The sequence below is a fragment of the Chlamydotis macqueenii genome, chromosome 2, assembly GCF_036417535.1.
Source record: "Chlamydotis macqueenii isolate bChlMac1 chromosome 2, bChlMac1.mat, whole genome shotgun sequence".
Lineage (NCBI taxonomy): Eukaryota > Metazoa > Chordata > Aves > Otidiformes > Otididae > Chlamydotis > Chlamydotis macqueenii.
The window spans coordinates 82240348-82253449 of record NC_141557.1 but is presented as its reverse complement, the minus strand read 5'-3'; the positions used below and the strand labels follow the sequence as shown (position 1 = coordinate 82253449).

Genomic DNA, 13102 nt, shown 5'->3' with positions numbered 1-13102 from the left:
CTTCACAAATATTACATTCAGTCATGAATATTGGGACCTTTCTCTGTCTTTTACTGTTTTGGCCCTTGTACCTCTCTCTTGTAAAGGAGGTTTGTGCGTGTCACAGTAAATTCAGAAAACTTCCAGATAAAATATAACTAAAATGGAATTGAACAATTAAAGCCTTAGGAAAAATAGGTAATAGAAATGCTTGCAAATTCAGAACAATGATGTTTTTAGAAAATTAGTGTCTTAAACCTCAGAAATTCAAAGTGAAATTTCATAGTGAAACACTATTCTTCAAGACTTTCCCATCATTTACAATATTCTACTTCTTCCCACTGTATCATGTCAAATTAAATTAACTGCTATTCTGAAATTACAAAAAGACAACTTATCAAATCAAAAAGCCTTCTCCAGTTTTTTTTTTCACTGCTTCACTGTTTACTTATCTTGTAAGGTATTTATTCTTTTGCCATTTTAATAGACTAAGGTATCAGAAACATTTTAATATTCTATGCACATGTTAAAAATAGTTTAAGTTCATAAAGAGTTATTAAATCCCTGTCAAAGCCTAAGGCTTGGGGAGTGAAAATACACTCCCATTTGCTTTCTTTGTAACATACAAACAATGATATAACAATACTATTTTCTTCTGTGATACAGACCTGATACTGAGAACATCTGTTTTGATACTTCACTGACTGAATAGCAGCTCCAGACTACAAGTTCCACATCATGATAAAAAAAAAAAAAAATATAGGCCATTGCCTCAGAATGGCAAAACAGAAGCAGAAATGTAGACTAGCATTGTATTTCTAAGGAAAACAAAACCAGAGAGAGTTTGAGCAATCTATCACTGATTTCCCATACTTCTTAGCTGTTAACATGTATCTCAGAGTGGTTTTAGCTTATGCCAGCTAGTACTCTTGTCAGACTGCACTCACACAAGGCTGGGTAAGATATGTGCCAGCAGTTGTCCCAAAACACAGTATAAACACAATTGCATCAAGTTTGCCTTCCAGCACCTTATATAGTCCTCCAACATGATCCTCTTGGGCTTTGCACTCTTAGGCCTTTCTAACACGAGCTCACAAATTTATAGAATAATTTAAGTTGAGAGACACTGCTGGAGGTCATAGAGTTCAGTCTCTTGCTCAAGGAGACCTAACCTCAAAGCTAGCTGAGATGGTACAGATGCACTTCTCTTAGTAATGAAGCAAGCATACACCTCCAAGTTCCATAGAGATTAATGTACACAAGCAAAGACACTTAAAGGTAAAAACATTACAATGAAATCTATTTATACTATACTTATTTTACTTCAGCATATTTTAAAAGTTATTATTCTTCCCTACAGTTAAGTGTAGGGATCACTGTATCTCATTCTTTCCTCTCAGTATTAAAGCTTTGATATAGACAGGGCAAAACAGCTACAAAATTCAAATGAAAAAGTACTTTCTTAAAATTTATTTCCTCATTATTAAGGACTATAAATGCATACTAAAAATATACCGTCATATTAATATTTAAGAAATTGCTCCTCAGAAAATCCAAAACAAGTAGCAACCCTCATCCCCAAAAGATATTTCATCTCTCTTTGAAGAAAACAGTTTGGATTCATTATATATATATAACTTACACTTTGTGGAAAAAAAGGAAAGGGTGATACATAAAGTTTAAGCATAAATATTTCATCTCATTCTACTTCTTGAATCATGGAATAAATTTGCAGTGAAATGGCAATATTGCAGTTTTATAAATACAAGCATGTCATTAATTTATTATGGTATATGTAATGAAGTACATATTCAATAATGCTCACAAGCCTATCCTCCAGACAAAACAAAGCATTTAAAATCATAATGTGGCATAATTGGCATAATTGGCACACCTGAGTTACTTCCTACAAAGATGCTTGAAAAGATGAAAAAGTGCTACTCCATTTTGGCTGAATGGCTCACATCATGGCATGACGCAGAATTAATTCGGTACACAGTAGGCTCATTTTAGTACTCAGCAAAACACAGTAACTACTAAATTTCATAGTGTTAAAACAAGAGGTACGATATAATAGTAATTAAAAAATAGAAAAATCCCACTCACCTACATTTTGTACATTGAATTTCATCTACAGGATTTAGTTAACTGCAACATATTAGCCAAATCACATTGACAGAAATATAAAATACCCACCTGTTTTAGGGTCAACAGAGAAATATGGCTGTCCCTGAAGAATACTGTACACTACTCTGGCGCTGTTTCCATATGTAGGGTCATCTGCATCTGTGGCTGTCACCTGTAGAACAGAGGTACCTGTATACATGGAAAATAAAAGTTAATTGATAATAAATATAATTTTCTGACAAATATAAATATTTTAGATGCATTTTGAAACCTCTACAGTCCTCACATTCTACAACTGAGAGATTAATAACATTTTCTCTATAAGTTATTATCCTATTTTTAAGAAAAACTATTTATACCCATTTGAAAAAAACCTTTTATCTTTCTCTCTCTATATGTATATGTAACTCCATTACATATGTATAAACAAAAATAGTAACTACATAGCATGCATATTTATGCTCATTCACACATACAGACCACAAACCTGGATATCGCTTAGACTTCTGAATAACTCATATTTACAGACTTTAGGATCATCTTCATCCACAATACAAATTAATGTTGACATGCATATTTAAAATAATTTGCATAAACACCTTCAAATCAATAGAAGATACTAAGCTAATAAAAAAAAATCTAGCTATTGGAAGGCATCAAAGTTCTGAAAATGAAATAACTACTAGAATCTTGTTGGAATTCCAATGATGGATCCAAATTAGAAAGATAAGGATTTCAAAAGACAAATATTTGTATGCTGTTAATAAATACCATTATAAAAGTAAAATCACAGTTTCTAGCATGTTACTAAGTGGAATAACTTATGAGTAACACTTTGTAGAACTGCACAAGGGACTTTGCATTTTACTGTATTTTTCAAAAAATTTAATGATGGACCTGACCACTGCCCAACACTTCATATAAGAAATTAGTAAATTGGCAAGTTAATAAAGGCTCAATCTTCACCCCGTTTGTTTATCCTTCTAGAGACACTGCTTTCTACAGAGTCCTTTAGCCTAGTATTAAAATACAGGAATAATAATAACAGAACAGTTCGCTCTCATGTAATTCTGTACCTGAAAGTGGCTTCCCAGTTAGATTAACCACTGAGGCACCACCTCTACTCTGAAGTGTTCAGTTTCACATCTTAGTTGTAAAGAGAAGTATGCTTTTGAATTGAATTCCTTTATCTCCCTCACTTGTCATACTTTGATTTGCCTCATGGAACAGTTTCAGAGCATGCTAACTAGATTCCCTTGGATGAAACTAAACCAGAAGATGTGCTTTAGCAGCACATTTGATTTATTCTGGTTGCTAATGGGCATTTAGTCTCAGAGACCAGACAAGAGCTAGTCTGAAATAAGACCTCCCAAAAGCATATGGTGTGGACATCAGATCCTCAGTTCCAACTGTTTAACTTCATAGATCAGTTTCCATTGCACAAAACTGTATGCTAATTTTTACACCCTCAGTGTACGCTGAGAATAGAAATACCTAAAATCACGGAGTCTCATTTTGAGTACAACAAAGCAAGTATGCAAATCTTCACAGATTTGTATTCTTCACTGTTTGAGAAACTATTCATTCATTTCTGCCACACTATCTTGGACACTGAAAGTTGATTTTTGTATCTGTATTGGAGATTTAGTAAAAGGTAAAGCAAACATGTCTGCATACTAAAATATAGTGTCTTCTGGTCTCTGAATAGCCCAAATGCATACAGTCTCATAAATAAGTATATTCACATGGCAAATATAGGGATACTTTGAGGAACTTGAAGTTGAATATTGTAATAAAATCAAGCTGGAGCTAGTAGTCTGTTCACAGATATTCAGGAGTTAATGTTAAAACTGACTAAGTTACTGTATTTGGTTTTATGTGGTAAGGTAAACAAATACGAATTAAAGTTAGTGTAATTTTCTTTAAATGTTCTAGGAATCTATTCAGTCATACTTATTTGGTACCTAAACTGAGAAAAAGAGTTCCTGCAAACCACATCAGGTCACTTCAAAGAACAGAAAATGTATTTTTCCCCCTATTATTTAGCTTATGTAAATACTGTAACAATGTATTTCTGTAGCCAAGTTTGTCAATAATTTCTAACTTCAGGTGGAAAAGCTGTGACCTTTCTGTCTTCTAGTTAAGTTTGTTATATTCAAGGGTGAAGGCTTGTCCATACTAATTTGTTGTTTTATCTCCATTCATGCTTCATTATTTTATGTTGGAATCTCACAGAATCATTAAGATTAATAGGTCACTGATACACAGTGATTTTATTTTTTTTTTTAATTGCATAAAAAAAAAAATCCATACACATCCAATAGGTATAGTCAGTCACCTATGAGAGTTTGCTACCTAGAGTGCTGGGCAACTTCTGTACCTTTTTATCTATAGATTTTCCTGCTTCCAGGAAAACACTTACCAACAGTTGCCTACTTGTCTAACAGGCTGAGTTGCAATTTGCATTTTTTTCCCAGAGTCCTAGAAAATCAAGGTAGGTTTTGGAACGGATGAACGATTTTGGCTACGTCAGAACAAAACAAACAAACAAAAAAACCCAGAAATACTGACATTTCATGGTTCTCATTCTTCAGAGACTTTCTTCTCCCTCATTTTAAAAGGTAGGGCATAGAATCTGAGCACTTATATTGCTCATTGATGTGGGACAAAGAAACAGGGCTAGTGAAAGGTGATATCTCACATAAGCAGCTGACAGGTCATTTTAGCATGAATGGAATGCTACTACACCTTAAAATCCATCACTGTGGTTTTCTAATACTTCTGCATCTCCCTCCTAAGAAACACATGATAACAGTAATTTGTTAAAGTGTTCTCTTTGCATGTAAAAGAGCACTTAGAATCACAGTTTTTAACTCAGCTCCACATCCCACCTTTCAAACTCTCATTCAGTGCAATGTAGCTCATCAGATGCTTATGCTTTTCACTGTATTATTACACAAGCATGTTCAGCACCTTATAAGATATACCCGTACTAGCCTTTTGGTTAACTCTTGCCTGATTGCTTGAGCATAGAGGAAATGCAGCTTGGGAAAGCTGTGGTTTAGAACGCCTTGTGAGAAAAATGTAAAGAGAGTACCTTTGCCTTCCAATTACCCCTTTCAAAGTTAGCATCATTCAGCTCATCAACATGACAGACAAATCATGATTCCAAATATATTTGTGCCATTCAGATGCAGCATCAGTTTTTGCTGTTGAGCTATGTGTAATGATTTAGATGGAAAAGCATACTGTACAGCTGTCTTGGTATATTTAATGTTAACTATTCTGAATAAAATAATCTAATAATAAAAAAAAAGGATCTAATTTCCCTAGAGACCTCAGAACAGCTATGAACATCAGACCCAGAGGCACACCTTCCATGCTTTCTTCACTAACGTACTGTGAAAGTGCCTGTCAAGAAAACCTCAAAAATTTGCTATGAAAGCATTTTGACACTTCAGTTAGGCAATAAAAAAAGATTTTCTTTTCCCTAAGTGGAGGCTCTGCTTATTCAGAGTACAACTACCATTCCACATGATTTCCCATTACAGTTTAGAGATGATATATTGGGAATTCTGTTTTCTTAGCTAATGCTTTATACAGAACTGTAAAGTACATCTCTACGCTCTGAACACCACTCTGTAAGCCTTGACTTTTTTATGTTATCAAAAACATTTCCTTTGGGAAACCAAATATTAGTTTTATTTCAAAATCTTTTTATTTTTCTCTTTTTAAAAATATGTTTACAATAAAAAATTGTAAAGTTATATATCAAAGAAAAGCTGAAGGGAAATACTTCAATCTATCTTTCTGAAGACAAATTTTTAATGTTTAATGACGTAGTTCAATAAAACATGCATTCCATAGTTTGCTACACTGTTAAAATCTCAAATGGATCAATATTGAACAAAAAATAAAAAAAAGTGAAAAAAAAGGTGAAGTTTAATGAACACAGTGATTTCCTGCCTAACTAAACTAATTCTTAAAATTGTCTTAAAACACTAACAAGTCAACACGACATATTTTAGTTTCATTCTCCATTAGAAAATAGTGATTTCACCAGGAAAACAACATTTTGAGTCCAGTGACTATATTACTGATTCAAGTTGTCACTGTAGAAAATATCTTTTTTTTTTTGGTCAGCTATCTTCATTAGAAGATAAAAGTCAAACTACACAGGAAGATAAATAGGTACTTCTCATATAAATCATATTTATGAACATCATTAATATTTTCTTTGAGATTATCTGAAATTATGAACACCTCACATTATAATACACTAGAAAGAAATCCAGAAAAATCGAGTGTGTCTATTAATTTCCTAAGTAGAATTTATTTGGAATACTCTTCTTATGCATGACCTAGAAAATTTAATATGCACTATTTCACTAATTTTGAAGGTATCTAAAAATTAACAGATATGGAAGGCTTCTACTGCTTTAAAAATGTTTTTATTTCCTTTTACATTTAGATAATGACAGATCTTTCATAAACCTTAAAACAGAGCATAGTTACAGCTCTCAGTGAGTCTTTTACACTGCAGAAGAAATTATTTCAGATATAAACCTTGGTTCTTGAGCCAACTTTCAGGAAAAAGGTTAAATGGAGGCAAGGAATTGGTGTTTTCTTTCAGGTCTTTCAGTATAGTACATAAAGCACAAATAATATGTTCACTTTGTGCCACAGTGAACACTGTGATCTAATATTTGGCAACTAATCTAACAAAACTTACCTGTACTTTCTTGTCAGTGACCTAAAAAAATGAAAGCCATGAAGGCCCCACAGCTTTTACAAGTAGATTAAGAAAGGTTCAACTTGTGGGGAAAATACCAGCTATCTCTTTGAGGAGATAGACATGAACCTGCTGCTGAAACTAAACAGCATAACAGAGATCAAAAATACCACCTGCCACTCAGCATGAGGGCTGTTACAGAGAGACAATAACATTGAAAGTTCTTTAAATGACCATGTAAAAAAGTTGAAGAAATTTTTAAAGTAGTCAAACACCCTTAGGAAATCATAAAATAGCAACAAGAAGTTCAGTTATGTATTGACTCCACAGCTAAATGTCAAAAAAATTATTAATTGCAGAACTAATAAAATGGCATAGGGATCTCCATTATTTGACAGAAAGAATGTATCCTATGGAAGCAATAATAGAATTAGTCTTCCTGGCACTGCAGACAATAAAATACTTTCAGTATGCAACAAATACAAACAAATCAATAAGGGAAAAATAAAATAATAACAATAAATTTGCAATGAAAATAGAATGTATGCCTACAGCAGATTGCCTATATGGCAAGATATGAAAATTCAGTTTTATTCACACAATCGGAAAAATTTGTACAATAGATATTTTACCTCAGGTACAACCAGTAAAGTATTTCCTTTCTAAAACATGCATTCGTGCTTTATTTTATCATCAAATCTTCCTTGGTTTACCATAATCCACTCTGTTTTATAATCCAAAATGCCATCCCACATTAACTATTTGAATTGTTCTTTGGAAAACAGTCACTCTATAACGTAGTTTTACAGTAATACCAAGATTCAGACAACTACAGAATTCTGACTAACATCTATGTAAGAATACTACATTTCAAGAGCATGAAATAAAATAGAACTTTTATAAATAGAATGAATAAATAAAAAATAATTACATTAGCTGCTTTTGACTTTGATGATATCATTTATTTCCTTTTCCATTGTCTTTCCTCCTAAGCAGAGATTAAAAAGCTTCCACTGGGGAAGGAAATAACCAGTTAATTAAAATGGTCTCCATTAAAGATAAAGGAAACTGAAGAAAGAGGAAGACAGAGTTATGTATTTTTGGACATAGTCAATAAAGGAAACATCAAGACAGTCTGTGGTGTGGTGAGAGACAACTGATATAAAAGGTTAGATATTACTGAAATGCACTGGGACTCTAACAGTAAAGCTTTGTGTCACAGTGAATTATCAAAGACAATTGAAGAAGTTTCATACAGGTCCACAATATTCTTACTGCAAGCTCTATCCACTCAATGTAGTACTTCCCACAAAGGTGCATTACTTAAGTAGTCCTTGTGTTATGACGCTACAGAAATACTGCAATTCTGTACTTCCATAAATTTCTTGTGGGAATGATGCTTGTGATAGTATGCTTAGACAGTTAAAATAGGGAATTCTACATTAAAAAACACATCTTGTTATATGCACTAGTATCACTGTGTAGATGGAATTGATACCTACATGTTTATAGCTCTGAGAAGTGACAAATGAGATCAAGGAAGTCATTATCTGAGAGGAAGCTATGCTTTAAGAGGACAAGAAACAATTTGCAAATTATTTTAAGGAATGAAAATACATTGGACTATAATCTGACAATCTTTATTAACCAGATGCTGACCAAACAAGAATGGATAATAAAGATTGTTCTTTTGGTAGAGACCCAGAAGAGGCTGTTAGAAATAATAATGTTAATAAATAATGATAATAAAATGTGGGAGGAAGAGGGAATAGAAATTATGAGCAAAGATGAGGCAGTAATTCCCAGCTAGAGGGAAACAGACTGTGGAAAAAAGAAAATTCATTAAAGGGCAGTTAAAGGGTAATATGGGAACAATGACCTATGAAAGAAGAACAGAGAAGGAAATAAAAGGAAGCCAGTGGAAGATGCTTCTCCCTTTATGTGTTCTTGTTGCAAGAGGGACCACAGGAAAAAAAAAAAGGCTTAGAGTTCTGCATGGCTGGAAAGTGACATCTAAAATAGCACACCGTGGGAGGACTTGGAAGGGAGGAGAGGACTGGAAAGGGAGAAAAGTACCACAAGTACTTACAAAGAACAAGAAAACTATAATCAGACAGGTAGATTGTTTTTCAGAACATCATGTATGGAGGACATTTTGAGAAGGAAATCAAGGAACTTTTCTTCTGTGTCAGTGTAGTGGCAGTGGCAGTGAGAGATGGAATGAAGAGATAGTAGTAAAGTCAGGGGAAAAGAAAGAGAATGGTAGAAATTTTTATGTCCTTTTGAAACATGTCAGGTGGTACCATAGAAGACGAACCAAATGCAGGTTGCCAGTTTAAAATTAATTTCACCTATCTACACTAGGAAAGTTGTACAAAATCCAAAATAATCCAAATAATCCCATCCAAAATAATTATAATAACAAAATATTGTATCTGACTTTCAAGTATGGAACAAAACACTTCTGTTATTTTCTGGTCTATTCATATGAGTTATCATTACCATTCAAAGTGATAAATGATGACAAACCATTAAGATTCAATGACAACAGGAATTCATTCTTATATATATGATCAATATTGTTATGAGAGCTGAGTAACTACACGTATTTTAATATTTTTCCCTTTTACTTTTAAAAATTCTACTCTGCAGAAGTTAAAGTGTACAACCTGCTTATTAGACAAACAGCAAGGAAAGAAAAACAATTTATCTACTTTTCACTTCAGAAAGTTAGACACATCTTGGATTTGAAGGTTGTTCTTAGATGAGGTGTATAGGAATTTGGGGGGAAAGGGAAAAAGTGGATGTTTGTGAGGTAACTGTACTGTCCAGTCAGTAATCATAGAATCATAGAACCATAGAATGGTTAGAGTTGGAAGGGACCTTCAAAGGTCATCTAGTCCAACCTCCCTGCAAGGAGCAGGGACATCCCCGACTAGATCAGGTTGCTCAGAGCCTCATCCAACCTGGCCTTGAACGTTTCCAGGGATGGGGCTTCCACCACCTCTCTGGGCAACCTGTTCCAGTGTTCTACAACTCTCATTGTAAAATTTTTTTTTCTTAATATCCAATCTAAATCTACCCCCCTCTATTTTAAAACCATTACCCCTTGTCTTATCGCAACAGGCCCTACTGAACAGCCTCTCCCCATCTTTCTTGTAGGCCCCCTTGAGGTACTGGAAGAAAGACACACAATAAAAGACAGCAGACATATTTCACAAAGCCCAATCATGACAGTTAAGCTTTCTTAAAAAAAAAAAATCTAGCATAAAAGTCAAAAAGTCATATTTCCATCTGTCTATCCTAGAATAGCTATGTAGTTTTAAAGTTGTAATATTAGAGAAAAGCTATAAACTAATTTCAACACTAGACAAGCAATAAATAAAGAAAACTTTACTTATTTATATGTAGCAACTCAAAGAATAAGGATGTACGAATGCATCTTGTTCCTAGACTGCAAAGTACCATTTGCCCAGGAACATCTGTTAAAGTATTAAATAATAAGAGCACTCTCCTCTACAGTCACCATGCCTGTGTGTGTATTTTTTTTCTTAATAGGAATGTCTCAAGTAACATACAAGATTGCATTTGATGTCTTATCATCTCTTCTCAACTATAATATCTTTTATATGCAAGCAAAAATAAATAATATGTCATAACTTTGTCAAAGAGTATGTGGCATTTTCAGCTGTTAGAAGATTGTTGAATAGAACAATTGCTTTCCTTACCCATTTCAGACATCTCTGGCACAGTAACAATGTATGGTCCATCTGTAAATTTTGGTGCATTGTCGTTGATATCCTGCACTTTGATAATAAATTCGGATTCAGGCTCAAGTGGCTTGTTTGTCCGTCTATCAATAGCTTGGGCATGAAGCACATAGTGTGTCTTCTGCTCTCGATCTAGGCTTTTGGTTGAGTGGATGTCTCCAGTTGTGTCATCAATAATAAATATAGTTCCCGCCCCTTCTCCAGTAAGAATGTATTTGACTGATCCGTCACCTTTGTCGGAGTTGGAATGCAGCTGTAGAATATATAAAATGACATATTAAATTTCATAAAAGGTTATTTCATATAATGTATAAAAACTGTAATATTACTGTAGCACCATTCTGCTTTGTTTTTAACCTTCCCACCTCTTGCCATAATTCCTCATGTGCTATTTCTGGCAAGTCAATCTTTTTTTTCAGGGCCACCCCAGTATAGTTCATTTTTTTAAGCTGGGATTTTGTTGTTTCTACATCCGTTCTAGAAAACCACCCAAAGTCAAGAATATTCTAGTAACGGGGGTGTTTTTTATTTTATTTTAGTCCTTCTAGTATTTATCTTACAGCACTGATTGCTAGAAACTCTGCCTTAAGCACTAAGCCTGGAGCAGTCACAGTGAGGATTCACTTTGCTTCAACAATTGCAGTTCAGTCCCATCATCTATGTTATCATCTGTGGCCCCAAGGACAGCATCATTTACTGCAAAAGAAAACTGCATAGTGTGGCAGTGACAGATATCTATCAAGGATGACTCTATATCTCAACAAAACACAGTGATTTTCTCTGGTTTTTATTTGTTTGTTTTTAATTAGGAAGTAATCTAATTTGCTTGTATTATAACGAAGAACAGACTTTGACCGATACTTCCAGTATTTCCATTGTTCCCAACAAACACTTACTATAAAATATATGTTAAGTATATTACATTCCTCCTTGAATGGAATATAGCTTACTATTTATTGAGGGGGTGGGGGGAAGTCACTAAGTACCCTGGTGTATTAAAAGATAACATGAAACAGCAACCCATTCAGTCTCAGTGCTTCTAACTTGACTTTAAAGAATTGACTGTTTAGATTAAAAATGAACATGTGTTCTCTGAGAAGGAGGGGTGATTTTTTGATAGATTGAGAAGCTTTGTGTTTCTTTTCTTTCAAATGACTTTGAGAACAGAATGTATTTATTGAGGTGCACAATGAGAACAGAGTGATAATGCAGAAATGAACAGCCTTGGGTATTGTGCAATTATATTGTGATGTTAAATCAGAAAGGAAACTTTCTAATTTAAAGAACTCATTCATTCTAATTCTTATCCCACTGCCCTGACTATGTCTCAATATCTATAATGTGGCATTACTAAGTTTCTATACAGGATCTGAGCAAAGCAGATGCCAGTATTATTTTTAATTAATGAAACACAAGGTGTCAATTTCCAGACTTCTTTCCATTCTCAGTTCAGAAAACATTTAGAGTTGGACAGAGAGAAAATAAGACTTTTGGAGGTTCAAATTCCTTTTTTAAATTACATAAATCATAAGATACAGAAGTGCTGCTATTTTCTCATTCTCTCCTGGTACCTTTTTTGCCAGGTCTTTGTCTTGTCTTTAAGATTATGTATCTTACTATTTGTAAAAGAAGTAAGCATACAGGGCTTGATGATATTTTTCATCTCATGTATTAAATCTGTGATATTATGGTGTCACATATAATGTATCTTGTCCTGTAGGGGGGTTGGGAGGGGGAAGTCTAATAAAATTAAGATTGTCAGCTCATGTAAGTTTCAGCCTAACTTCAGTCAATGCATCATATACTTATCTGAGACACTAGAAGATCTGATTGAATAACGAAAACAAAACTAGGTCACTACTGTGGACTCTCTTTTTTAAATTTTGAAAATGGAAGAAAGGAATAAGCAGAGAAAGGGTCTATTTTCTTGGCTTTGCCTTTATAGGACAGCAAGATAGTCTTACACATTTCCCGTGGAGTAGTGATGGGCAAAATTCTGGTTAAATCTCTTCTTATCCTCAGATTAATACTGTATTATATTAAAAAAGGGATAATTCACTCCATGTAAAACGCCAGGGATCCAAACTTCTTATAAAGTCAAAATGTTCTCTGAAGTGATCTATTCCTAAGAGCAAGAATAGTAGGCATTCTGATATTCTAACCCTGGTTTGCTGGTACTCTAATTTTTCAGAAACAATTAGAATAGTTTTTCTTTTGCTGGAGGTTCCCTTTTGGATAAAATGATTCATAAGTGTTAGTGTTTGCAAATGTTAACATTTGCCTTAGAAAGACTATCTCTAATTTATTGGAAAAAAAAAAACCAAAACAAAACATGAAACTCAGGAGAAAATTTGTCTACCCAGGAAAATGACAAATTTGCTGAGTTTATGAAGCTGTAAGGAATGCAAGTTAAAACTATCCCAAACTGGAAAAGATCAGAAGAATCTCCATCCTCATTCTCTCCTTTTAACTCTGTCCTTGTGTATGTAAAAGC

General features: G+C 33.8%; 1 protein-coding gene across 4 annotated transcripts in view; it reads right to left on the bottom strand.

Moving 5' to 3' along the window:
• Window positions 1-13102, bottom strand: part of CDH18 (cadherin 18) — a 168627-nt gene that overhangs the window by 118569 nt on the left and 36956 nt on the right. For all 4 annotated transcript variants that reach the window (XM_086741982.1, XM_086741980.1, XM_086741981.1 and 1 more), the window contains exons 2-3: window positions 10567-10861; window positions 2176-2295 (exon numbers count right to left, since the gene is read on the bottom strand). In XM_086741982.1, coding sequence (XP_086598108.1) covers window positions 2176-2295; window positions 10567-10861 — 415 coding nt within the window. The remainder of the gene's footprint in view (window positions 1-2175; window positions 2296-10566; window positions 10862-13102) is intronic.